The 27,790-nt window shown below is 46.2% G+C and overlaps 3 protein-coding genes across 7 annotated transcripts in view; all 3 read left to right on the top strand.

Moving 5' to 3' along the window:
• Positions 1–15,418, top strand: part of ABHD17C (abhydrolase domain containing 17C, depalmitoylase) — a 31,083-nt gene extending 15,665 nt beyond the window's left edge. The window contains exons 2-3 of the mRNA XM_009470091.2: positions 9,834–10,013; positions 13,912–15,418. Of these exons, the coding sequence (XP_009468366.1) occupies positions 9,834–10,013; positions 13,912–14,131 (400 nt within the window). The 3' untranslated portion in view covers positions 14,132–15,418. The remainder of the gene's footprint in view (positions 1–9,833; positions 10,014–13,911) is intronic.
• A 3,405-nt stretch (positions 15,419–18,823) lies between these two features.
• The window catches only part of LOC104017244 (cell surface hyaluronidase CEMIP2-like), a 58,607-nt gene continuing 49,640 nt past the window's right edge, over positions 18,824–27,790 (top strand). For 3 of the 4 annotated variants that reach the window (XR_015701298.1, XM_087743677.1, XM_087743679.1), the window contains exons 1-5: positions 18,875–18,946; positions 19,036–19,182; positions 21,526–22,026; positions 26,721–26,861; positions 26,994–27,555. Coding sequence is in view for 3 of the 4 variants with exons in the window: in XM_087743677.1 (XP_087599803.1) it covers positions 18,922–18,946; positions 19,036–19,182; positions 21,526–22,026; positions 26,721–26,861; positions 26,994–27,555 (1,376 nt within the window). In the remaining variant the exon portion in view is untranslated. Of the gene's footprint in view, positions 18,947–19,035; positions 19,183–21,525; positions 22,027–26,720; positions 26,862–26,993; positions 27,556–27,790 lie in introns of all 4 variants that reach the window. The other variant, XM_087743678.1, reaches the window with a different exon arrangement.
• The window catches only part of CEMIP (cell migration inducing hyaluronidase 1), a 115,248-nt gene continuing 113,524 nt past the window's right edge, over positions 26,067–27,790 (top strand). For both annotated transcript variants that reach the window (XM_087743682.1, XM_087743680.1), the window contains exon 1: positions 26,067–26,192. The gene's annotated coding sequence lies outside the window, so the exon portion shown is untranslated. The remainder of the gene's footprint in view (positions 26,193–27,790) is intronic.

Genomic DNA, 27,790 nt, shown 5'->3' with positions numbered 1-27,790 from the left:
CGGGGAGGTGAGGCCAGCTCATGAGTCAGGGGCTTAAGTCCTGCATAGGTGCAGCTCACGGCAATTAGTGCTGCAGCAGGATGGCCTTAAACTATTGCGTGGTGCCATAGGTATGCAGAGGTAAGGGAAATACATCAGAAAGTTAATTTAGTGTTTGATGTGAAGAGGAGTCAGGATAAGAGCAGAGCTCAAGCCTGAGGTGTCAGAGGTGCTCCAATAAACAGATGGGAGAAGTAAAAGAATAATACAGTGCTCCTGAACAAAAAAAAGCTCTGAGAACTGCTGGAGAGCAGCAAGATTGCTTCCTCCAGGCTTGTAAACCCTGAGTCTCCCAGTGCTGAGCCAAGGGTGGTGAGGAGGGTTATGTGATGGGCTCGGGAGGTGAGCCAGAATGCATTGGCTCACGCTGAATTTTCAGCCTCAGGAATAAAGCAAGGCTCTCCAGCTTGGAAGTAACTGAAGTCTAAGAAACAGCTATGAAAGCACAAAACTTGTGGGACTGCATAACCAGTGTTAATATTTGCACTTGGGGTTTTTTTAAAGTTTCCTAGGGAAGCAGAGAAGACTTGTTTCCCAAGCACAGTTTCTGTGTTAGTTGACACATACTTGTTTTACCTGAAGTCTTTTATATAAAAAGATACTGTACTTAGGTACATGGATATCATCACATCTTTCTTGTTCTTCGTAACAACGCTTATAGGTGTACAATTCTAGGGAGTAGTTTATTTCTTCTTTCAGCTTTTGAGTGTAGGATATCCAAAGTGAAATTGTAGGCTCTTTGCAACAGTAAAAGGATTGTCAAAGCTTTAACGTCATGTTGTTAAATGTTGTGAGGAGTATGCTCATCTGTCTTAGCTCTGCTGTATTATAAAACATAGAGTATGGTGTGTGCAGCTGAAATGAAAATACCACAGCAGGACAGAGATGAGATAGAAGCTGGGGGTGAAGATAATGAATTCCTCAATCCAGAAGATTGCTATAGACTGAGCTTCTCTGTGAAGGTAACAGAATTTTTCTCTGCTGTCTCAGGTTATTTAAATGTACCTCAGAGGCTGGGTATATAGATTTTGTGCACTGGTTACAGTAAAGGGTATATAATAGAATGTAGCTGACTGAGTTTTTGTGAATTATTGATGCTGTGATCAATAAAGATAGTTCTTAGTGGCCAGTAAAGGTTTCTTGTCTTTGATAAATAAAGCTTAAGACTTCTGTATTCCACGTTTATTTGCTACAGACCATCTTAATTAAATGCAAAATACTTTGTTAAAGTTAACTCTGGTGCTCTATTTTTAAAATAACCAGAGTGAGAGATTCATTTTAGTATGCCATCTACCCACCGTGTCTTGGGACTAGACGGTCTAAATCAAGATTGCTCTAAGAAAGCACTATGAGAGAAGCAAGAAACTATGAAGAGTAGAGAGCATATTGTATCTTCGAAACCATAACCTTGTGACACAGGGCTGGCTTCAGAACTCTAGATGATTTCTAAGGTTGCTAAAGCAAAGGAAGTTGGGGGGGTGGCAATTACATTTGAATATATCCATGTGTTTAAATCCTATTTCCACTGTTACTAGCTTCTTGTCTTTCAATTTACAGTGGTTTTGGATTGCGTTCACTCTTGTGATTAGGGAGATAAAATAAACTCCCAACATTTAGCGGGGGGGTTTAGGACTTCATTTAGGAAAGTGCTGCCTTCCTCTCATGGCATGAATGCACGCTGAGTATTGGAGTGTTATGCTCCTTTTGTCACAAAGTAGTGGAATGATAAAGGTAGGAGTTCAGACCAAAGGCTCAGCCACATCATTGGTCATTTTTGTTGGATGTCCTACAAGAGTCTGGTTTTGCTTGTCAGTTGCCTTCTTGCTAACTTTCACTCGATATGAAAGAATCAGTGGTTGTAGAGGCAAAGTTATTCTGTTCTCTTACATCAGCGTGCACATGGCACAAATTCCTGCTTAAATTTCAATGCACATTTAATGAAAACTCCATTTCGTCATTCCCTGCTATCTAGGGAAAAAAAACCCAAAGCCTCAGTCAGGCAAAAGCAACTGTTCCAAATTTGTTTGTTTATACATACAACTACTAGTTCATGTGGTAGACAAATGAGCAACCTAGCATAAACCAAACACCAAAATTTAGTATTCTGGGTTATTGTGGTGGTGAAAAGTCATGTTGTAAATACAAGTGAGTTCTCAGTACAAGAGAAAGCAAAGGAGGTTTTACTTTGTAGCTCCTTAAAATTAAAAATTTATCTGCAAGAGCAGATCGCATATTTTCTGCCCATTCTGTCTTTTGTATCACAACATTTTGCTACTGTTCAGCTAGCTTGGAAGAGATTTCTTCCACAACACAAGTTTGCAGAAGTCTTCTTTCCTGGCTGATGATGCATACTATCTGTTATTTCTTTTATGCTCTTATGGTTTGCTTTTCTTTTGACTCTTATTTCTCAAAAATGCTTGAAAAATTAGAATGGGTAGGTGCAGTCTGATTGCATTTGTCAAACAGTCTCTGCTGGGAGATCATTAACTATAAACGGTTGTGAGGATAGAGCCTGACTTAGGAGGAACAGAAGACAGACCGCAGACTGGCCCTGCTGCCTGCTGGGTTGCTTGGCTGTGGCACAGCTGGGCTGGTGGTAGGGTGGTGGTAAGCTGGCTCAAAAAGGTGTGGTGCAAGACGAGCGCATGGAACCGCTGCTGTGGTGTGGCATTAAATCCCCCAACAAAATGGATATTGAAGGGGAAGAAGGAACTTGCATGTAATGGTGAAGCTGGGGGGAAAAAAGGAGGGGAATGGATTTACTGTTCAAGAGTGCTTGTGAGCAGGTTTACTTTAGTTAGGAAAAATGTTTCCCACTTCAAAACATGACATCTTCAGGAGCCTGTGTCCAAGGCAGATGAACACAAGGTAATTTAAGGTTGTATTTGAAAAAAGAGCAATTTTTTAGAGGAACTAGTATTATTTGGATTTTATTAAAAAAAAAAAAATACACCCAGCCCTCACCCCAAAGCTACCCAGTGTAGATTAGCATAATTCAGTTAATGTAAAATGTAATTTCATTACAATTTGCACCAGAGAATGCCATGTAACAGCCTTCCTTTCCCTACCCTGGTTGTTCAGGGCAAACTTTCAGTGGCTTCACCACTCAGCAGTGTGTAGATCATCTGCTTTTGTCGTGGTTGCTTGAGCTCACCAGTGATATTTAATATCCTTGTTAGGACTTGGTTCAACTTAGAGCACAGTTCTCAGTATTTGATAACAGATCGCTGATTATCACAGGACAGCAATCAAGAAGCAGTTGTAGTGATTCATGCTTTGGTATAATTAAGTTACTGCAGTGCAAATGATCATCCTAAGTGCCCAGAAGTTGCTTCCACTTCATCCATTTATTTATATGAAGAGCCGGTACATCACTGGATTAGTGCTGCAGTCCCATAGTCCAGCAAGCCTGTAGTAGTGTGATATTTGCAAATAATGAACTTCCAAAATAGTCTTTAAGTGGATGTTTTCAAGAGTCATAGGTTCATTCTGTGACTCCAGTATTAGTTAGCCTATACTGATTAGCTGGAGATGGACTTTTTACAAGGGCACATAGTGATAGGACAAGGGGTAATGCCTTTCAACTGAAAGAGGGTAGATTTAGATTAGATGTAAGGAAGAAATCCTTCACTATGAGGGTGGTGAGGCACTGGAACAGGTTGCCCAGAGAAGTTGTGGATGCCCCATCCCTGAAGGTGTTCAAGGCCAAGTTGGATGGGGCTTTGAGCAACCTGGTCTAGTGGAACCCTGCCATGGGTTGGAACCAGATGATCTTTAAGGTTCCTTCCAACCCAAACCGTTCTATGATTCTGTGATTCTATGATTAGGACTGGGGTTTCTCTATAGCATAACCAAATGACTATCTGGTGTGGCAGTAAAATAATAGTGATATAAAACTGTGGCAGAATCTTTGATTAAATTTCTCTGGCAGCCATTGAAATTATTTTGAGTGTGAACACATTTGTGGAATTACTTGTCTGTTCCTGTGACAGTGTGCTGGGATATATGCCCAAAAAAATGGTCTCTTTTTTTGCAGCTTCATAAGCCAGAATACTATGCAAACTGGTTTTGGGCTCTTACCCCAATGAAAATGGGAAGTCAGAGTCTGCTGTACCTGAAACTGAATCGCATAGTACTTGTAGACTTGGACTGGAAGGAGGTAGAGGAGGAAGAAGGCATCGCATAATTTGAAGAATCAGTGTCGGTGTCTATTGTGCTCAGTAAAACACTGAAGGATTTTAGACCTATGTTTGTGTGAATTCAAGGAAACTGGAGTGAGAAACTGGCACAGGGACTCTTGCTGTGTGCCAGGGTTTCCTGTGAATCTTGAAATAATTCTGATTTTTCTCATCTGACAGTTGTTGTTGTGGTTAACACCAAAAATCCTTAATCTAATGCCTTGCTCTCAATGTAGTGTTGGCATTTAGGCTGAAAATCTGCTGTAATTTCTGTGGTATTTTGGCTGACGTGCTGGAATGGTACTTGTTGAAGCACAGTGTGAAATTCGGTGTTTTGTTCTGATACTGTAAATTACTTGGAATGGTATTTATTGACCAAACTTCTCTTGTTGAGTTTTTTTAACATCGAGGTCCTACAACGTAAACTCTTGTTCAAGGTATGCAATCTGCATGTGGGATTTTTACTTAATTGAGGATTTTTGTTTTTCCTTTCTACCCCCAAAATTAGATTTTTTAGATTCATACCGGATTAAATAGCCACTTATATGTGAAAATGTAGATGCATATGTTATGGAAGTGTATAATGATGCTATAGAAAAAACTATCTGTGTTTCTTAACAAGCGATCTAAATTTCTCTGGATTATAAAGTTTACAGATAATGCATTGTGAAGAGGGAACAAATAGTATGTTGTGACAAATGGGTTTGTATAAACAGGAAGAAACAGATTTGAGGAATAGCCTTTGAAGATCTTACTATAACTGAGCACATGCGTGTTCTAGTAAAAATACTCTAGAAGTCAGAGTTTCCTCCAAACGTGGCATGATTTGTGTCGTTCCTGAGGTATGCTGGATTTTCTTTGTGTCTTGAAAATGAATTATGTCATTGTGGTGTTTCCCTTGAGAGGGGAGTGCACAGTTTCAAACCCATTCCCCTTGCAAGAACACACGAGGTAGTCACCTTGTGTTCCTGGCCTTTTATCTTCATATGCTGTGTTGTAAGGAAGAACTTGACCACCAGCAGCTGCCTTAGTTTAGTAGCAGTTAGACAGTAGGTCTCGACAGCATTATGACATGGGGTTTGTGTAGTCAAAATGCTCTGCCTAGATAGTTACTGTGACTGTTTTTGAAAACTAATTTGTTGCTCTCGCTGTATCTGTGCTGTTCTATATGCTTTCCAGTTTAAGTAAGGGATATTGGGACAGCAAATACCGTAAAACTTCAAAACTGAAAATATAAGGTGTGGTTAACTTCACTGATTCAGTAAGCCTGAAAAAAGAACTGGCCTCATTAATGAATATGTATTTAGCACCTTTGAGGATTGGCACAGATGCTGTAACTTTGGCCATGAATGTTGCAGGGCTTCAGCTGTATGACACGTCTGTAGTCCCTGAAGCAGCATTCCACCAGCGCTTCCAACTGGGTAAGGAGAGAGTAAAAATAGCAATGGTAAACTTTCCATCTGTATCACGCAAAGCTGAAGCCGGGGGGGCGGAATCAGTATCTCATGCTCATAATTAAAGATGCTGTATGATAATACATGGTTTGTACATAGTGCTGTCAGCCAGAAAGCATTAAGTCCTTTACAAGGGCAATTGATGGCATCGTCTGTGTTGTATGAGGAGGGACATGGCCTAAGCCACAACCATACAGCGAAGCAGACTGAACTAGAAGTAATTGTGCCCCGTCCTCCTTTGCTGTACTCAGCAATATTCCCCATCTCCTCTGTCCCACTGGCCCGTTGGTCTGGCTGAGGTCTCTTATTACTCTGTGCAGGAGTAAGTAGAAGAGTCTGGGGTGTGGATTCTTAATAGCCAACTTCTGTGCACCATAGTTTGTGCTAGCATAAGGAGACCAGAATTGCTAGTAAACCTAATTTGTATAAATTGAGGTAGTAACACGGGGGGGGAGGGGGGGGGGGGGCGGGGGAATACTGTGTTACTATTAACCGTGGGGTGCGTTGGTGCCTTAGCTATGCCTGGCCTGAGCGGGGAAGCTGTAGGTGCAGATAGCTATACTGCTTGTGAAGATATCTGGGGTTTTTTTTTCTGCACACATAAGAAAAGTAATTTGTAATCCACATAATCTACTCATGGGTTATTGAGAGTAGACTAGGCTGGAGAACTTTGCCACCTGGTAAGTGTTTGTGGGTAAGGGGGAGCAGAAAGGCTTGCATCATTTTAAACAGCAGTAGCTTTGCAGTTCTCAGTAATTGACTTCCCTTGGGGGAAAAAGCATGCCTTCTTTTTTTTTTTTTCCTTTATTTCTCCCCCCTTGTCAAATCAGTGTTTTACATATGCCCACAGTAACTCTGAATTGCTTCCTGCTTTGGTTTCGCTGAAGGCGGGTTTCCGCATGGCAATGTTGCCCTGCTTGTTTTGAACTCTGATGGGCTCCATGGGACAAGTGCAGGAGCATACCCATAAATTTAATTTGGGTCTCCCGCTCTGTCGGATGGAGCTCTGTTTCCACAGAGACCAAAGCTTGTGTGTTTCAAGGAAGATATTTTTAGGAGCTGCTGTTTAGCTGGTGGAAGGACTTTCTTCCTTAATAGGAGAGCAGATTGTAACAGGACTTCTCTTTTTTCAGAATGTCGTTGGCTGTTTTCTATCACATTCTTTAGTTTTTTCTGTGTCACTTAGTTCGCCTTTCATTGCCGCCGCCTTATCCATGTCTGCTCCTCCTCTCCTCTCTTTCACTTTCTGTATCGCTCTTCCTGTTGCACAAGAAGCTGATACCACAAGGGAGTTTGCAGAGAGTGGGGAAGGGACCCAGCCTTTGCTTAAAGGATACTGTATTTTAAAGATAAAATCCCCAGGTCATTTTGTACCTCAGTTGAACGGTGCTTGCCGAGTCACCAGCTGGGCAGCGTTCGTGAAGACGTAGAGTATCCCGGAGCCAAGCCCTGGCCTTCAGCTCCAAGAACCTCGCGCGTGTCAATTATTCATGGCCCTTGCTTATGAGTTGTCATATGCCCTTTGGCCTTGCAATAAATAAATTTTACATGTAGCTGTTTCTGCTGATGTTTGTGGTAAGCTTGATGTCTCACCTTCTGACTGATGGCCTAATGGTAAAGGGCTTAAAAAGATAAATCTGTTACAGTAACTATTCTGTCTTGGAAAGCTGGACTGTCCCTAACTAAAACAGTCCCAGAGATTCTTTTAGTTGTCAGTCAGTAGGAATATAAAGTAGAAAAGGCATTTCACCTCATGACGGGCTACAAGTGCACTAACTCGGTGTCCTAATACCCTTTTATGATTTTTCTTTTTTTGGCCAAAATTGTCACATTGCCTTTCTGCAGAGTTAGATACTGAATAGTTGTGGCATTTATTTAGTGGTGAAGAGCTACTTTAGAGATCTCTGTGGGTTTGTTTTAATGATGGTATAGGCTGTATCTGACTTTAACTGGCATACTGTGAAATTGAGGTTTTTTTCTAGACTATCTATCACCACAGCAGCAAGGTGCTCCACTTACAATATGAGCTGTTTTCAGAAACAAAATAACATCAAAAGGCATGAATCCACAGCAGATCAATGTTGAAGAAAACTGCCATACTAAGGCAACTGTATGTGTTGAAGGAATTCTCTTGCTACCGTATGCTGTCGTGTTATCCTGTGATTCTCATTCAAACATCTGTTTCCATATTCTGCTTAGATTGTAAACCGTTTAGAAAGGGGACTTGACATTTATCGTGATACTGGAGTTCAGGAGGGTATTGCAAAACCAGCATTAATATTATTCCTTCCCTACTTAAGTGCCATGTAGCGTTCCAGTCCCATTTTCTTGTATTCCCTGATGTTGATGCATTTCTGCTTGTCTTTAATACGATGCAACAGCTGGTAGATCAGCAGATTGGATGCATGTACTGCCTTCAAAGGTACATGCCTCCAGCCTTGCCCCCACAACAGCCGGAATGAAGTCCACGAGGACAAGACTTTGCTCCAAGACCCTGTTAACATGCATACCAAAATCAACTAGGCTCTACTGTGTGCTGGACTATTTCTAACAGTAAGGGAGAAAAAATTCTCCTGAAAGAGCTTCACAACATCTCTTTAAAAACATCAGGCCATGGCTGTGGTGATAGACCACCAACGTGAGCTGCTGCTTGGTTACCAAGAGGATAAAATTTTACTCCAGGGAGATATTTTTATACAGTTGCTTATTCATATTACAGTGGATGCCAAAAGCACCCTTATGCTCAGTAGTATAGAAATACTAAGAAAATTCCAGTTTCACAGAGGCTACAATCCAGTCTAGTTTTACTTCATCATAAAACCAGGCAATCTTGACAGCCTGTAGTTGGATGATTAGTACTGGATTATTCTTTTATTGTAGTTTTAATTATGAATTGATTATTCTTCCATTGTAATTTTCTCTCTTTTGCACATACCCAATCATTTAGCTGCTGGAAAGTCAAGTACTATCTACGCCTGCCATACACCTCACTATCAGCTTGGTAAAGGAGTGGAAACCTTCCAGGTGTACATTGGGGATAGCCTGAACTGTAGGGTTTGATTTTTCAGTGTCATAGCAGTGACACCAGGACTGGAGGCAGTGTAGCCTGGCAAAAAGACATGCTCTGCACAAAGTATTTTCTACTAGAAATGTATTCTCTTCTGCAGTTCGTTATTCTTTATAAGGCTTGCGATAAGAAGTGGAGTTATACATAGACATCTTCTGGGTAACTATTTGATAATTAACTGAGTAACAGCTTTGATTTGCAGCTTTCCTAACAAGTTGTGGTGGCCAAATACTGTTGTATTCCTCACTTCTTCCTAGCCGCTCTTGCCTGCTCCTGTGCCCCTTCCAAATTCCTTGATGTTTTGCATACTTTAAATAAAAACTGAATTGGTATCATCCTCAAGTTTTTTGCAGCTGTGAAACAGCACACAAGCTAAGACAGTTTTATAGACTGGATGGGAATATTGGGGAGCCATCCAGGACTCCCTATGAACCCTGAATTTTATGGAATGATGTATCTTACAAAATAAACTTGACATTTTAAACTGGAAAAGAAAAATGAGGAATAATTTACACTGATCAGAAATTGAAAAAAATGAACAGAACTATCCTCTCAAATTTTTATCTTCTTTGGTGTCTGCAGCTACACTAACAAGGCGGTTTGGTCTTTTTGTTCCAGCTGTGTGGGAAGAAAGGTGGGCAGAGGAATAACTATCTTGTTTAATGGTGGAAAGGTTGTTAGCCTCCAGAATACCTAATTGAAATTCCTGAGAGTGACTCTGGGTCGGGGGGAAGTCTAATTTATAATTTGCTGTGCTGTGGAGTGAAAAATAAGAGGTGTTCATGAAGATGGTGAAGATTAATGAACAAACTGACATTCCTTCTTCAAGGATAGCTCTCTTCAGCCTGTATGATGTTTTGATTATTTACTTTACTGGACTGTTTTAAAGTTTAGACTTGTAAATTCATGTCTCCTAGGAATACATTTTAAAGAGCTGCAATGGGTAAGAGGGATGCTTTGGTTTTCATCCCCCTCTCCTTTTGTTTTTCTTTGATTTTTGCCTGTGTGATGCAAAATGTGTTGTGTGTTTTGTTGTGTGTTTGTTTTGCTTCTTGGTTTTGTTTTGTTTTTAAGGGGTGTTTCTTTTCTCTACAGGTATGGTGTTAGTCCTGAGAACATTATTCTGTATGGCCAGAGTATTGGTACTGTCCCTACAGTAGACCTGGCATCTCGGTACGAGTGTGCAGCAGTAATCCTTCATTCTCCCTTGATGTCCGGATTACGGGTAGCTTTTCCTGACACTAGGAAAACCTATTGCTTTGATGCTTTTCCAAGGTACGTATAAACACTGCAAAGAGGGTTGTTCTATACTCAACATGCTGTTTAGGTGTTTGAAAGGGACTAGTTGTGTAACTTTCCAGGGAACTTTATTGAATTGTCACCTGCATTTTAAACTTCAGATATGCACACCTTCTAAATCCAAGCAGAGATTCACCATGTAAGAAAGAGGCTTATGTCAGTCTCGAGCTGACTATCACATCAGTTTAATGAACAAATAAAGTCTTAGTGTTTACAACTAATTTTTCTCCTGTTTCTTGTGTTATGGGTTGTTAGTATCAGAATTTTCATGCTGTCAGTTTGGAGCAATAGCTTAACAACTGATAATATACTATTAAGTCCTTCGGGCTAATGACTAACAAATTAGTAGTTGTACACTCTTAACATCTCAGTCAACTTTGATTTAGAAGGTAATATGATATCATGAAATGGATGTTCTGTTTTCAAGCTGCTTGTTAAAATATTGCTATAGTTTTACCAGATCAGCAGTGAAAAAGGTATAGATAATTGTTGCTTCTAAAGGGAGAAAACAAGAGAGTCAGAAACTAGAATGTTAGACTGGTGTGGTTCACTTTTCAGCTTGGTTCTGCATTTCATGTATAATCTTGAGGGAATGCATTTAGTGTTTCTTTGCCTTTGGTCCTTGTAAATAAAAACTCATCTGCATTTTTGGTATGCTGTCTATATAAAATCACTAAAGATACTGAGACTTGTATTTGTTCTTCCCTGGTGGAGATCATGTAAGATCCTAATGTCTGTGACCAAAATAAAGTAAGTTACTGTCCCTCTTTTGGAAGATTTTGAGCTTGTTTTAAGAAGCTCTAGAATATCTTACGTACGAAAGCTATATACAACTGGCTTCAAGATAAAACAGTTGCCTTTATAGCCTAGTGTTTCATTTAAAAAGCAATTGCAACAGACCAAAATTAGAGTATCCAAATATTTGGGAATAGTAGAGGTCCTGGGAATAGCAGATGTTATAGGAATCTTTTAAAACTTCTCATTTGACCCAGTTTAAATTATGGGAGAATGAGAGGGGAAGCCATTCTCTTCCTAGCAGTGTATGTGGACCTGGGGTGGGTGAGGAGAGGCACAGATAAAAGGCTAAATGGTCTGTGGAAGGGAGAAGACAAAGCAGAGACTCACTGAAGTCCTGTGCAAAGCTTGGCTTTGCTTCAGAAGGTCATGTTTGCTGTAAGTGTAATAGGGGATATTCATAGCATTTGTTATGTTTGTTTTATTTTGGTTACAACAGATTAAAATTAGAAGGTGGGGGAGGCCATAGATATAAATCTGCATGCCAAACAGCTACGAGTAGTAGTGACCAAGTAATAGTGGCTCTCACAGTGTCTGTGTCCAGTCCCCATGTTTAGAATTCTTCCAAATAGGTTATTAAGTAATTAAATTGTTGAAGGTGCAGTCAGAGTTTGAAACACTTATACTCGAACTCATTCATCATCCTCAAACCTGAAATCCAATATTTACAAATGCTTCTGCGAGAGGGAGGAAAAAACAAAGCCTTAAAAATAGCTCTGATTACAAAAGTAACAGTGATTAGCTGATATCAGCCAAATCAAATAACAGTTTAAAAAAGAAAAAGGGGGGGAAACAGTGACAACAGATGTACTGTAGCACTTGAGTATTTTGTTCTTACCCTACTGAGCTGTTCATTGCTGTCAGTCTGACTTCACTTGTACTGTAAGCAGTGAAAATAAACAGCAGTGCGCTTTTATGAATGTGTGCAGCTCAACTGTCTGTCTTCACGGTGGGAAACAAAATAGTTCTGTGTGCACCTACAGTGAATTGCTATTATGTGCATTTTATGTTGGGACTCCCTGAGAATTTGGTCTCTCTAGATTTTTCTAGCTGCAGAGCGGTGTGGCTAAGAATACTAAGTGAGTCTAATGTGCAGTTTAAATACTGCCTTATGAGTCGCTGAGTTGGCAACGGGACGCTTTCCAATTTTCTGCAGAATACAAATATTATCTAGCTTAATGGTCTGTCAATATATGTGGAAAAAATAGTTTCATTACCTAAATACTGAAGTGAAAGGGGTTCCCTGGTTTCCTACAATAAATGAGAACTTAGTATGTAGCCACTAAAATTATGTATAAACATTTCTGTAGCTGTATGTAGCTGATGTCTGTCACGTCGTGGAACTTGGGGACAGACCCTTCATGGGCTTAAGACTTCAGTTTATATAGCATGTTGGTTACAAAGTATGTACATTTGGCCATGATATTAATTTGGGGATGAAAATTATGGAAAAAAAAAAAATCTGCATTATTCTGATGTCTCTCTTATGTTCTTGGGATATTTTTCTGTATTCAGCCTAGTTGTGCACAACTCAAGTTCCAGACAGGAAAAGTGAAATAGGCTGCATTTTAATTTTAAATAACACTTTTCCTCTTTAAATGACACGAAGCTTTGGTTTGGTTTTTTTTGAGAAGTATTGAGACAGAGACAGAAATGTGTTTACACTCAGCTGTTTACTGGAATACCAATGACGGTTCTCTAGAATACTAAATGCTGAGATTTATATGTGTGAGGTTTAGTGCTTCAGTCTACATCTTAATTTTTAATTAACTTTGTATTTTCATAAAGCTTCTTTAAACCTGTTTTTAAGTCAGTATATGTTGGCATCTGTATTTTTTAATCATTTTAAGCAGTCTTGATCACTTCATAAAATCTCTAGTCTTACCAAAATTGCATGCTTTCTTGTTCTTCAGGAGCAGGAAAATCCAAACACCTTTTATTAATAGCGTAAAGAAATAGACTTGTCCTTCCCTCAAATCAAATATTACTGATACTCATTTTTCCACCCGCTTCATCGCATACTCTGTCTAATGTCCTGAGCCAACTCCTCCATTTGTTCATATGAGTGGAGCTGGTAGGAAGCTGAGAGCTCATTAGCACTTGGTGTCTCTATACTGATTTGGAATTACTGGTAACTACCAACATGAAATGGCTGCCTGGAAATAAAAGCTGGTGCCTGCATGAAGACAGTCGGAAAAAACTGCTGTTTACCGCTTTGTAGTTGATGTGCTACCAGTATGCTTCATAACTGGGGTTTTCTGGCCTGAACTCTTGGGTGTGCAGGTGCCTTTGTCACTCTTCCCTTGCCTCTGAACCCATTTTCCCATGAGAGGTGGTCACTAGCTATAGTGGTCTGCTAAGTTAGCTGAACAAAAGGAAAAGAGCTTACTTTAAGGCCACTTTGCAGTCAGAGCTGGCGAAGAAGCTGGTTGCATGAAGTAAAATCCTGTGTGAGTTTCTTTTGGTTTGCAGTTAAATATCCTCGTGTAACGCTCTTCTCCCACAGGTTTCTCTTTCATCATTTGAACTTAAACAACCAGTACGAAGAACAGATTGTTTTTGTTTAGCTGAATCTGCCTAATTTGGGGGTTTAAAGACAGGTTCAAACCTCATGAGCTCAGGCTCTTTTTTTCTTTTTTTAAAATGAAGTCTTATGACTGGAATGTAGTTAATTAGTTCCTAATCTGTTACATTGGAAGGTGATAATGTGTAATGTGAAGAGCCCGCGCTGGCAGCATGTCTCATGGAGTCTTACTTGCCTTTCAGTAGTTCTTGTGATAGATGTAGTCACTGTTTTGGGGTTGTTTTGGTGCCAAACTTTATTTGCATGCTGCCCATTCGAACTTCTTGTTGTTAGAACTGGTGGGATGGTGGTGATGGCAGTGCAGGCTCCTGTTCACACGTGCGTTTTGGGAGTGAGCCTTGTTCCATATCACTTGGGCGCAATTCCAATGTTTTGCAGCCATTTAAGAACATGCAGTGGTGACTGGGTCATGTATCGCTAGTTAAGCTTGCTTTCTGTAATGGTATGAAAGTTAAAGCCCTGAACTGAGCTATGTTTTTCTTTTCCATCCCTCAGCATTGACAAGATATCTAAAGTAACCTCTCCTGTGTTGGTAATCCATGGTACCGAAGATGAGGTAATCGATTTCTCCCACGGCCTGGCCATGTACGAGCGATGTCCACGAGCGGTAGAGCCCCTCTGGGTGGAAGGGGCTGGGCATAATGACATAGAGCTTTATGCACAATACTTAGAGAGACTAAAACAGTTCATATCTCATGAACTTCCCAACTCCTGAAGAAACCTACCTGATCTTACCTCAGTTACTGTGAACGGAAGAAATTACCTGGTTTTGCACATGCTTTAACTGGATAGCTGTAATAGCTTTATACTATGAAGAAATACCCTGTCTTTTGGGTGTTCTAATCAAACATCTGATGAAATTTGTCTTTTGTATCTGGAAATTATTCTACTAATGCACACAAATATGGTCAACTACTGTAATTCCAACAATTTTTAGCTTCATTGCCCTGAAGGAAGTGGGAATACTAGCTGCTTATGGGGACACTTTTTACCTAGTGCTGTATTAATCGAAGATCAGTTTTCTCTGTCTCACTTCAGATCGTTTATAATTCTGTCCTACAAAGACTTCTTTTTCCAGTGTTCTCAGTGGGAGAACACAACTGTTATGAGCTACAGCTTGTTCTGAACAATCAGTCAAGGGTTCAATCTAAGGGAGTACTTTCTCTGTGAAGTTTCTAGCTGTGGTATTGTAACTGGAAAGTTATTGTGATGAAGTTCCCCCTCCTCCCTTCTAGTGTTCTTTTGTTAACTTACTGATCTTCCCGAGTAAATTATTTAAATATACCTTTTCCTTAAAATAAACAAACTATTATATGGGGCTGAACTCTGTAACGACCTCTCCATTACCTGTATAAACATAACTGGAATATTCTTAAAGGAACTAGGGACAAAATTGCTTTTGTTTAAAAATAAATGTGTAAATTTACTACTAGAGAACTCATTTTAATATTCAGATGGTCTGAATAATAGCCATAACAGACATTTCCTTCTGTAAAGCATTCCTGTAGACTTTTTAAAGTACTGTACATATTTGAATTTACATTGTGCATAGATTCTTAATTGGTAGTTTTAATTTAAGTCTAGTTACAATAAACTGCAAAATTCTGGTTTGTATATGATTGAATACATTTTGTTAAAATATGTTTTTATCCCTATATTATTTTGCTATTAAAGTTTTATAAAGTTTCCAGGACAAAAAAAAATTTACACATTTATGTTTTGATGAATTTATGTAACTAAATTTTCATTGAGCTGATCTTTTTAGTTTAGAAGTAATTTGATTCTTTGACACTGGAATCGCACAGATTATGCATCAGAAATGCAAGACACTTAAAAATTGTTACACTACTAGCATAGGTCTAATTTTTCCAAATTTAAAGGCCTTAAATGTACTGTAAGCCTCAGATTGTTGTATAAATTGATCGCGATTGATTGCAGTTTGTGTCCTGTTGCTAGAATGCAACACAGTGATTGTAATGGAATAAAGGATGCATGGATTAGAGCTTGCTGAATTTTTGAATCTTATTTGGTGCATAATTTTCATACACAAGGGAAGTGTACAGTACAGATTACTTGATAGAGTAAATTTAATTCCTTCCTTTCGAGGATAGCTCTCCTGAAGTACAGAGCCACATTTCCATGAAGCTTGGTATGTAAATCAAATGTAAAAGATATTATTCTTAAATGGTGTTCAGCTGGTTTTAAGTAACAAAAAATCATGATTCATTGCCTAGAAGAAATGTTTGAACATAGTTGTCATGAGTTCTTATAACAGGCCTGTAGTTAATTTGCAGCACTGCAAGTATGTCTCTTGTCTTTGATTATTGACTTGGCCCTATTACTGTAAAAGGAGAAAAACTGGTATTTTCACTTACAGTGGGGGGAAATGAGGACACCCCTCCTGCTCTGTGTCAGCTGGATCCTTAGAATTTGCATCTGTGCATCTGTGTTGTCCAGGCTTGAGTTTTACGTGTCCCAAGCAGGCGGGCCCGCAGCTGTTCTCTTGGTGACTATTCCAGCCAAAATTGGCAGGTTTTGCCTAATCATCACCTCAAACTTACTGCTTCCTTCCTGTATTTTAAATAAATGTTCAGATACATGTCTCTCTCATTTTTTTTTTTTATTTTGCACTTTCATAAATCCACAGTGAATTTTCTTCCATTTCTACATGTGTTGTTCCTGAAACTATAGTCCTGTGGGAACACAGCTAGTGCCTGCGGTACAGGTATTCAAGATAACGCTTGAAAGTGTAAGTCTGTCCGTGTGGTGACTTGGGGAATTTTTACTTAATTAAGCAATGGTTTTTGATACCCATATTGAACTTTGTGTTGCTCTGAAAACTTCAGCCTACAATGTTTCTCCTCCTCATGACCCCTTGCAGCTACCCTTTTGCTTTAACAAACTGGTACTTTTGACCTTTGTCCTATATATTGATTTTTTTGTTGTTGTTTAATTACTACTCTTCCAACTCCTGCAGTCATTTTGTGACTTGTCTTTGCATTTGCTTTGCTTTTTGTCAGTATTCCTCTGTGAACGAGAACCTCAAATCTGAATTCAGCGTTGTCATGGATGTCCCGCGGTCTCTGCACTTGCAGCCTGTGTTGCCTGTATGCTGGCTGAACAGGAATTTCCACTCGTACTATCTTTTATTTGTCCAAATTCCTGCCTAACTAATTCTCAGGGGTGCCTCGCTGTTCTGGCTTCTGCGTGGTCTGTTTTGTTTTGCAAAGTTCATCTACATTTAACTAACACAAATGTTTTGCTGTTGACTAAAATGTTAATGACCTATCAGTGATCCACTGGTATGGATCCTCTTCCTTCTCTTTTAATTCAATAATTTGTTTACCTGTTTGGTCCCTTTAAATAATTTTCCTTGTAGCCCTATTCCCATCCAATAGTTCTTAAATGAATTCTGAAATTTTTATAATTTTCTGACATATCCTTTAAACAAAGTAAATCATAGCAGTGGGCTTCTTTATATTGTAAACTTGTACCAAAGCCTCACTATTTCAGGCATTTCAAAACACTACTGCTGGTCAATATTAGAATTATTAGTTGAAAAAACCTGTGGCCAACTCATAAAACTACTTATAGGACAGTGGATTTCAGGTCCCCATTTGTTTAAAGAAAAAAGGTTGGAACAGAATTTTTAAAGGATGGGAAAGGGGATGATGTGAGGTTATGAAAGAGAAACTTTGGGCTAAAAAATAGCCTGTTCCAGCAAACTGCTAACATTCTCTCATTTAAATGTACAATGTGGGCCTTGACAAGAACTTGCTGTGCATATTTTAGAGCTACCGAGGTGTCGCTGTAAAAATGGCTGTCTGTGCCTGGATAAATTACGCAACGGGTCTTCCAAGGGTGTAAGTGATCACTAACATTTTTTTTTCCCTTGATGTGGATGCTCTATCCATTTTTCCAGGGTGACTTACCATCTTTGTTCATATAGTACAGCCATATATGATGTACAGCTGGTTTTCAGGAAGGTAAGATGTGGCACGTCTGTTTGCCTGTCAGTAGTTGTCTAGTGTTTGTACTTTGAAAAAGCCTGAGGAAAATATTTGTTACAGCTTTAAAGGTAGCATTTCCCAAGGAGTCTGTTAGGCATCTCTTTAGATTTATGTAACGGGTATAAATGTAACTTGGAGTCACACGGAGACCTGTTACCTGTGTTGCCTCTGCTGCGTTTTTCTTCCTCGCTTTTCCATGTCATTCCTGTAACTGGTGGCAGCTCTGCTCTGGGTGCTGACCCTGTAGCTTTGTAAATGCCCAAAGCTGTATTTACACTTAGTATTGTACACATCTTTTTTATAAACTCTGCACTGTATTTGCTTTTTCTAAATGATGCTGAGCATAGAAGTAGAGAACCACTGCACTTTCTTCCTCCAGTTCTTGGTTCAGCAGTAAGCCTTGATTGTTTTCATTTGGAAAGTGGTTTCTTCCCTAGGTCTGTTCTCATGAATGCAAATTAATGATCTCATTTATGTCCATTTAACTTATTTCTCTATATCCTTCTTTGTGGAATTCACCAGCCATTTTAGCTCTGAAATTTCCTATGTTGCAAATGCAGTCATTTTGTACTCCCAGCACCGGTTAAGGGTAGGCTGGCTCTTTGATGGTGGGCACTCCGTTGTTGGGAACTAGGTCAAGCACAGAAACTATCTGCTTGGTATTTATTGTTTTCAAAGTCTGGCAGTAATTCTTCAATCAGATGGGTGTGAATTTCAAAGCGGGAGGTTGTGTTTCAGCTGTCCAATATTTGGGTCTCCTAACTTTGCTACAACAGGGAAAAGGACCAGCTGGTCCTTGCAGCAGGAGAGTGAGCGCTGCTCCTGTGACGCTTTGCCTCTGGCAACATCTGGTTTTGAAGCTGGGTTACCGCAGGAACCCAAACTAATTTTGCAGAAAGTGTGAGAGTAACATGCCTTAAAAAAAACAAAACAAAAAACCCCTGAGTTGACTCCCATACCTTCAGCATCTTAATTGGAAATTGTCTTCTGGGTCCTGTAAAGGTAAACACGCTTTGTTCGGGCTTTCCTTACGACCCAGCGGTGCGGTGGGCTGCTTTCTAAAGTAGAGCTCTGGGTGCCCGTAGGGCTGCGGGGAGCAGGCGCGTTCGGGTGCGGGCCCCCGGCCCCGCGCTTCGCCCGGGGTCCGCCGGGCGCGAAGGTGCGCTCGCTCCTCTGCTCTGCCCGGGACGGGGCTGGAGTTTTTCCACTCGGCAGAGACCAGAGCATCTCTGCTCCCCGCTGTGCCACGGGGCAGCGCTGGTCGGTGCCGGCTGCTCTCCACATAACCGGCTCTTGTCTCCGGGGAAGGGGGGGGGGGGGGGGAAATCCCTCCTGCCGCAGCCCGGGCAGCCTCCCAGCCGCCGGGGCTCCGCGCCGAGGGGGGAGCTGGGCTTGCAGCGGGCCGGGCCGGGCCGCCCTCCGCCGGGCACAGTGGGGCCGGGCTGCCCTCCGCCGGGGCACGGCCGGGCCGGCAGCCGAGGGACAGCCGCCAGCGATGCCGCTCCGCCGGGCGCAGCCGGGTAAGGAGCCGCCGCAAGCGGGGAGGCGGGCGGAGGGGGAGCCGGGCGGGGGGGGCTCGGCGGGGCCAACTCCTCTGTCTGTATTGCAGGTGCCCCCCCCGGGCGGGGCGGCCCGGGCCCCCCCAGGAGCCCGCCCAGAAGCCCCGCCGCCGCCCGGCTGCTGCCGCCGCTGCTCCCGCTCCTGCTGCTGCTGCTGGCGGGCGCCCGGCCCGGGGCGCAGGCGACGAGCGCCAAGAGTGGGTAGCGAGACGGGGCCCGGCTGCCCGCGGGGCCCGGGGTGGGGGTGGGCAGTGCTGGAGCGGGGGAGGAGGGGAAGCAGGAGGAGGGCAGGCGGGCAGGCAGGCGGGCAGGCAGGCGGTGCTGCTGCAGCCGCGGCGGGGCCGAGCCCCCGGGTGCGCGGCGGCCCGGAGCGGGCCGCCCCCCGCCGCCTCGGCCACTGCTATTTATACCCCGGCGTGGGCTGAGGCCGCTGGGCCCCGGCTGGCCGCGGGGGCTGCCCGGGCCGCAGTAGCTCTCCGGGGGAGGAGAAGGAGCGCGGCTGCTAGGGCTAACCCTTACCTCTATTTGAAGCAAAAACGGAAGGGAAACGTGCCTCTGGTTTCCAATTTGACTTCAAGAGACGGATAGATGGCATGATTTGACTGTGGCTTTGGAGGTGACTGCATGCAATGGGCCCTTGATTTATTTTCTCCTGTAGTTCCTCAGGCCTTTTTTAGTTTAAGGTCTGCCTTGGAAGACAAGACATTGATCCAAAGTTTTGTTTACTCTAAATAACGTTCTACACAGCAGTTTACTCTAGAAAGCTTGCAGACCCGCTTAAAGATTTAACATTGCTTACATTTGAAGTCACTCCACCGCAGCAGGGCCGTTAGGTGCACTGAGGGACGCTTTGGGTCTGCCCCAAAGCCCTTTCCCTTCGGCTCAGACCGGTGCCAGTCGGATGGCAGCGGTACGCGCAGCCCTGCTCTGCATGGACCAGCTGCCCCCCAGCACATCTGCGCAGAGAAGAGGAAAATATGGACCCCGTATTACTGGGGTCCTCCTGGAGCTGCGTCCTCCTTCTTCTCTCCTTGTTCCTCCCAGGAATCTCGCACAAGCTCCCCTCCGCGTCAGCCCATCAGTAATTTAGTGGAAGAGCGCATTGATCTCTCAGGGGCCTTATGAATAGGGTTCTTGCGATGGCTATTGATTGCTCTGAATGAAAGGCGCAGTGAAGATGCAAAGCGCTGCTTTCATTGTGACATAGTCCTGAGTTATCCGCTGCCATCTAGTCCTAGCAGTCATATTTTGCAGTTTCTGAGTAATACAGGGTTATATTTCAGGGATGAATTACAGCCAAAAATGTGCATTTTGATATGTAAAATTCCAGCATAATAGTAGAACACTTAGCTAATATGATTACAATATGCAAGCAATCATAAATCATGACTACCTGAAGCTGATAACCTTAATCTTGAAATCAAATAAAAAAATACCTGAAGCTTCTCAAACATGCTGGACTGGGATCCACCCCTAGGAAACAGAAGAACATTCTTAAAAATCTTGTCCTTTGCTTAGAAACGAAAGGCAAGGCTGCAGGCACATTCCAGGGCTCCCAGGACGTGACCTCCGGCCTCTAGCAGTATGCCGTTATGTTAAAACATTAACTATTTCAAACACTTCTGGCAAGATGCAATTAGGTTTTGGGCTCCTTGTCCCTTTTAATTATTAGAGCTTTCTTGTGTGTTTGCAGCCCTACTTATCATGAAGTCCCAGCCTGCTTATGTTGCATTTAATTGCTTTATTGATCAGTTCTCAGGGTGTAAATTGAAACTTCAGGCTCAGAGCCGGGTAGGGGCACTGCCTTAGAAGCACATTTAAGCTCCAGAGAGTCCGTGTTCTCCCGTACCGGTGCCTTCTTGCCCGCAGGATGAAGCTGCCGTGGCCTTTGAGCAGCTGCGGCTTAGCCCTGGTACAGCGGGCTGATGGCTTCCAGCAGCTGATGGCTTCTCTAGGAGACCAGAGAGATCACCTAGAAAGCAAAACTAAGCCTTTCGTTTAAACCCAGCCTATATCTATGGGAAACCTAGAGGCTGTGCTGGGCCCTGGGGCTGTACCCAACATGCGAACAGCCCAGCAGGAGTGGAGGAGTTTCATTTCTTAGTCATGTATGAAAAAGCCTTTTATAGTCTTTAATAGGAATCATTATTCTTAATGTTTTCCAGAAAACTTACACGGAATAGTACATACTCTTTTGGTGGTTGGGTTTTTTAGGAATCTGTGTACTCTGGAGTGTATGTACATATAACAAAGATAGTTTTCCTGAGCGTTACAGAAAATATTAGTTTAAATAAAAAATTGCAAATAATCGTTATTACGTCCTAGTACCAAAAAACCCACCTATTGCAAATCCATTGATTTGGCCTGTCAAAACATTCAGTAGGTTTGTCAAAGTAGTGTAGCAATCTGCACTGTATCCAGGGCTACAGCAGAACATTGATAAATGTAGACGTATTTATATATATTTTAAAGAAACAAACGCACTGAGGTTTTTCGCTGTTTATGTTTAATAGGTTTTACTGTATTTACAATTATTTCAGAACATAGCCTGAATCCCAACAGTTCTTTGTGGGATATGGATTACGAAGGACCGTTGCACAGTAAGAAAGCCCTTCCCGGGACCGTGGGCTCGTACAAACCCTCCAGCCTGTTCAGGAGCAGCTCTCTCCTGAGTCACCAGGGAAGGAGAAGTTTGCTAAGTCAGAACCTGGGCCAGAAACCACAAGAAAAGCAGTTGTCCTGTGACATGCTCCTTAAACTTTCCAGATATATTTTAATGGATACCTTTGGACCTAGCTTGGCCTGGAATCTGTTTCGGTTTTATAACTGTGATCAAGAAGTCAACCTGCCCCAAATTCATATCAGTCCTCTCAAGGTGGCCCAGCACAAGGTGAAGCCGTTCTTGCTACGCAGGGTACTGCAGCTCTTCAGGCATATGGGAGTGTTGTCCGAAGCTCAGCAGTCCAAGGCCTTCTCTCGGCTCAAGAAGCAAATGCTTAAACCAAGGAAAACACCGCTAAAGCCCAAAGTGGAACAAAGTGGTAGGTATATAAGGAGGAGACGTGGTTTTGGTATCTCAGTGCTTTCTGGTGCTGGCTGAGCGGGGCCGTGGGGCCAGGCCCCGTGCTGCCAGGGCGAGGGCTGGACGTCACTGGGTGCGATCCAGTATGTGGTGGCCCTGGGTCGTGCCAGGAGCCGGCACTCAGCGTTCAGGCTGAGGTAGAGCCGGGGCTTGGAGCGCTCAGCCCCAAGCAGGAGGTCTGTGACGAGGTGGGTGGGAAGCAGTCGCTGTCTGCAGAAGAGGAGATGCTAGACGAAGGCTGGTATGGCATGTGGAGGCTAGTTGCCGCAGATGGGCCATTATAAGCAGACAGTCTGTGGGAGTCAGTACAGGCACTAAAAGCCACGTTGTGGTTAGGCGGTGCGCGGCTCGGTGGGGCTGCCAGGCCCGCGGCGGCCCCGGAGCGCGGCGCTAAGGCGAGCATTGGCGGTGGTGCTGCTCGATGCCCCCGGGGGCCCGGCCGTGCCAGCGCTGCCAGCTCCCACCAGGAGCTGATGCGCTCCGCTCCCCTGCTCCGAGCTGGGGCCTGCCTGTGGAAATAGACTTATGCTATATTGAAAATGTAAAATGGATTTAAAAAAAAAAAAAAAAAGTGGAGAATTACAGGAAATGCGGCTGGGAAGAGGAGGGGGAAAAAAAACCTAATAATAATTACAAAATCCTATTTATTAATTAGTATGGTGTAGGAGCTGATGGGCCGCGTGCCCCGCTGCCAGGATGCGCAGGCAGGGCTGCCCGGCGCGGGAGGAGGGAGGCGGGGCGGGGCGGGCAGCGCGGGGCGGGCAGCGCGGGGCGGGCAGCGCGGGGCGGGCAGCGGCTGTGCAAGGGCGCCGCCAGGCGGCCGCCCGCGGCGCCGCAGGGTCAGGGCGCGCCCCGCCGGCCGCTGCCCGCGTTGCCCCCGCGGGGAGGGGGAGACTCCGGAGAGGGGGGGTTTGGGGGCGGCCTGGTCCGAGCTGGCGCTGGCCCCGCTGCGGGAGCCCCGCGCCCCGCACAGCCGGGGTTATCCCGCGATGCCGGCGGTTCCCCGCTCCGTGGGAATGGGGTGTTGCTCAGGGGATGCTGACTCCGCTGCGCCTTCCTTTCTCTAAGTAGTAAGGAGGAAACAGGAAACCGTCCGGCGAGGGAGCGTGCCCGGGAAAACCGCCTGCAGAATCACTTGCAGAGGAGGAACGCTCCTCTCTGCCTTCGTGTGCGAGATGTGTCTCTCTGGGGAGAGGTCTTTGTGCTCTGGGAGTCAGCTCGCCACCGCTGACTCATTTAGAGCAGCTTTGTTTGCTGTCCTTGCCTTAAAATGAAGCCTTGGCAGTCATCGATATTTGTTATTGAATGTTACGGTCACGTCTGTAGGCAAAGCATTACCGTCACTGCGGCATGCCGAGACACAAGAGGGTCGAGGTTGCCTCATACCTGGTAGTCCGTTACAGAAAATGACCCGGTTTTGTTTGTTAGACAGCTAAACTTCAGTTTATAACCAGCAATAACACTCAAAGGAGGGTTTAGGTTGGTTATTTTTGCGAGGAGGAGTTACACCAGCCGTATGTTCGAGGCAGTGAGCGTTAGTCATGATTTCCCACTCGCAGGTGTGAGGACGTTTGGGAATGTTCTTGCGCTGAGGATGCGTGCCGTAACCAGGCGCTGTGGTGTAAGCTTCAGAGCGGTGCTGCCGCAAAGCAAAAATCATCCCGAAAAATGAAATCTGGAAGAGCGAAAGGAAAACAGCTTAGCTCCTGAGCACCAGACTACCGATCACAATGGGCACTTCTGTGTTTTCCTTAAAAAGAGACGGGAATCTTTAGAAAAACAGGATGGTATGTCCAGTCTCATTTGCTCTTACATTTTCTTCCTCAGGCCACTGAAAACTTAATAAAGGGGGAAATGGCACTGAAAACATTCACCTGAAAGTAGTTCTTTCAGAAAAAGAATCAGGCCAGTGTATTTCTGTGGATTTTGAGGCTACAGAGGGAAAATGGCTTTGAAGGATTTAAACAGCGCTCGTACCTTAAAAATATTTGGTCCTTGTTCAGGAAAAGTCCCGTGTAAACTGGAGTGACTTTGGCTTTGCTGATCATTTCATAAGGCCTGCGCAAAGTTTAGCGTGAACCAAAGCTTGTGCCAGATTTATTTCACTATTACTATGTTAGATTAATCATTGCTGCCTTTTATTTAGACTGCAAGTCTACGAAACCTTTTGCACAGAGTAAATATTTTAAAGAAAGATGTATGAGATTCTAGGGCCCCGACAGGTGTAAAATAAAGGTTCAAGTCCTCTTCTACCTCAAATTTTGCACTTCTCGAACCGTTGAATTCAGAGAATTTAGTTAGTGTGTTTTAAGACAAAACATTCCTATTTGTCTTGTCTTGCCTGAAACTTCCACCAGTAGATAAATCTTTCTCCAAAAAATTTGAGCACGGCCTCCTATACCTCTGATAACAGCTCTGCTTTCCCATGACCTACATTCATATATGTCGTACTCAGATAAGAAGGAGGCACAACGCTGACTAATGCTGCTTTTTTGGAAGGAAAATGACAAAAGCTATTTGAGACAGGAATAGAAGTGCCAGCACTGAATGACAGATGAACAGCCGGTAGCAAAGGTGGCAGCTCTAACGTTTCCCTGTGTTTATGGAGGGAGTGTTATCTGGATTTGTTTCTCTAGGCTGGATGCTTATCTTCAGGTTCAGCAATACTCTGGGTCCCAGGACAGGGTGTAGGAGAGCGGATGGGTTTTGTTTAGCACAAGTGAGTGTCGCTCCTGCTCCAGAGCTGTTGTCTGGAGCGTGGGGCATGGCCATGCCCCTCGCCCACCCCCCTGCTTCCAGTCTGTTCCCGTATTTTGTCTGACAGCACTTGTTCCTTATTAACATAACTATAGCCTCTTTGTGCCCTCCGTCAGAAGAAATCCTGCACCAGAATAAATTTCAGAGGTGACAGATTGGAACGGTTTGACCAGCTGATGGCACACAAATGTCTCCGAGACCGGCAGCACCTGTGGCTTTGCACCTCTTTGGCTTTGGCCCTGGGCAGGAGCAGTGGCTGGCACTGTTGTCTGCTCGCTCCTGGCTCGTCCTCTCTGGTAGCTGGGCTCTGGAGTGGAGATGAAGGGTTATGTGCAGGCTCTGGGAGGGAGAAGGCAGTGGCCGCAGTAACCAGTTACCTGTCTTTATGGGTCCCCAGGAAGCTCAGTTATGCTATATTTTAGAGCTTATAAAAAATGCGATCTTCTGGTTCATGGAAAACAAACCAGTGTGTGATGGTCCTTCCGTAGGCAGTGCCACGTCCACTGAGAGTGGAGTCCAGGCAGGAACCCGCAAAAGCCAGGAACGCAGTCCCAGGGCATGGGCGTAAAAGCCCGTGGGTTTCCTTGAGGCCGTGTCTTGTCAGAGCTCCTTCTAAGGATTTTCCTCTCTTTCGCCGCAGAGTCTGACTACAGCTCGATTTGGTCAGGCGATGGGAGGTGAAGTGGCAGATACATCTCTGCTCACCCACTGCCAGGGGAACATTTGCAGCCACCGGGTTACAGCGTTCTCCGTAGATCTGCCAGACGCAGGACAGCACAGGGCAAAAGAGCCCTGCGGGAAGGTGCCGGCGGGGCCAGCTACCTCCCAAGAAGGGCCAAGGTGACCACACTGGGGTCTGGTGTGCCTCAGCCCCCTGCCCTTCTTGGGGAGGCAGCTGTCCCCCCAGCCGCCCACTTTGCGTTTGAGCCCAGCCAGGTGCTCTGCTGGTCCGCACAGAGCCCCCGGGCCCTGCCCGGGCTGAGACTCGCCCTGCGACCCCGGGGAGCGCGGCGGGGAGCCCGCAGCCCCCAGGGGCTCGGAGCCGGGGAAGACCTTGCCGTGCGGGCAGCGGGGCTCTCCCCGGCCCCGAGCATCTGGGCGCCGGTCGCAGATACACGTCCAGGCTGGAGGGATCGTCCCCGGCTGGGAGGAGCCAGCAGCTCCGCTTCTGTAAACAGTGCGGGCACCGCCAGCGGTTGGAAGATGGATATAAATAGGGAGGCGGAGGGGAGGCAGCCGGAGCGGAGGAGCGGGAGCTGCCTGCGCCTGCCTGCCCCTGCCGCCGGCAGCCGCGGTGCCCAGCAGCCCGGGTCGGGAGCTCCCGAGAGGCGGCGTGCAAAGTTTGCGGCTCGGCGCTGCCGGGGATAGGTAAGCGGTCTTTGCAGCCGAAGTTTGAAACCCGCCGGTGCTTCTCGTCGATCCGCCGCTGGGGTTTTCTCCTCGCCGTCTCTCTGTCCGTCCTGCTGTTGTGGTTGCCTCGCCGCGTCCGGGGTTGTACGGAGCCGGGGAGGGGGGTTTGCTGTTTTCGGTCTTGCGAGGTTAAGTGCAGGGAAGGAAAAAAGGAAAAAACCAAACGCCAAAAACACATCCAAAGCAAAGCGTGCCGTTGCGCCGGCTCCGCGCAGAGCCGCGGCGAGGGAGCGGGCGCGGCGCACGTGTTGCGGGCGGGGGCTGCCCCGCGGCAGGTGGCGGCTGCGGGAGCCCCGGGGCGCCGCGGCCGCTCCCGCCCCCCGCGCCGGACCCGCACCCGGAGCCGGTCCCGGCGTCGCCGCGGGACGCGTCGGGGAGCAGCGAGCGGCGGCAGCGCATCAGGTCGGTACCGCGCCCCTCCGCGCCCCTCCGCGCCTCTCCGCCGCCGCCGCCGCCGCCGCTGCCGCCGCCGCCCGTCTCTTGCAGGGCCCTGTCCGGAGGCCGCCCCGCACCTCGCCCCGTGGCGACCCGGCTCCGACACCCGCCGCGCCGCCGTGGTGGGCCGGGGGGCGGCCCTGCGCCTCGAGAGCTCCGCCGCCTTCCACTCCCTCGTCATCCGCGACGGAGGTAAGCGGGGCCGCCCGCCCCCTCGGGGCCGCCGGGCGCTGCGGGGGGCGGCCCGGCACCTCCCGGCCCCCCGCGCCCCCAGCCCCCGGCGGTGCGCGCCCCCGACCCCGCTCCTCTCCCCTCGCCCGCCAGGGAGGCTGGTGTTCGCCGACCGCCCCCACGGGCCGCCCATCACCCTGCGGGCCCGCTACATCCTCATCCACGACGGCGGGGAGCTGCACATCGGCTCGGAGCGCTGCCCCTACGGCTCGCGGGCCACCATCTCGCTGTACGGGCGAGCCGCCGAGGGGGCGGCCGTGGAGGGCTTCGGCCAGAAGTTCGTGGGCGTGGGTCGCGGCGGCGTCCTGGAGCTGCACGGCCGGCGGCCCCGCTCCTGGACCCTCCTGGACAAGACCCTGCACCCCGGCGGGCTCCGCCACGGCCCCTACTCCTCCGAGAAGCGGTGGGGCAGCCGCGGGCTCAACCTCCGCATCCTGGACGCCGGCACGGCGCGGGTGCTGGCGGCGGGGCGCTTCGACACCCACCTGCGGCCCGGCGAGGGCCGGCGGCTGCGCGCCTTCCTGGCCCTCCAGGCCCCCGGCAGGGTGGTGGCGGCCGCCGTGGGGGACTCGGCCGCCCGCAGCCTGACGCCGGAGACGCGGCTGCTGCTGCGGGACCGGCTGGGCAGCAGGCACATCGCCCGCCTGGGCTACAGGTGAGGCGGGCGGCGGGCGCGGGGGGGCCGGGCCGGGCCCGCGGCGCCACCATGGACAGCTCCGCGCCGGGCCGCCGGCCCGCCGGGGGCTCGCCCTGGCCCGGGGGCGACCGGGGGCTCGGCCGGGCCCGGCGGGCAGGGAGGCGGCGGGCACCCCGGGCCGGGGAGGCGGGGAGGGAGGGAGGGAGGAAGGGATGGAGGGAGGGAGGGGAGGCATGCCGTGCTGCGCCCTCCC

Source organism: Nipponia nippon, unplaced genomic scaffold (genome assembly GCF_047370975.1).
Source record: "Nipponia nippon isolate SJK-2023a ecotype South Korea unplaced genomic scaffold, ASM4737097v1 scaffold_9, whole genome shotgun sequence".
Classification (NCBI taxonomy): domain Eukaryota; kingdom Metazoa; phylum Chordata; class Aves; order Pelecaniformes; family Threskiornithidae; genus Nipponia; species Nipponia nippon.
Note: the sequence above shows the minus strand (reverse complement) of the source record. Positions and strands in the feature narration are given on the sequence as shown.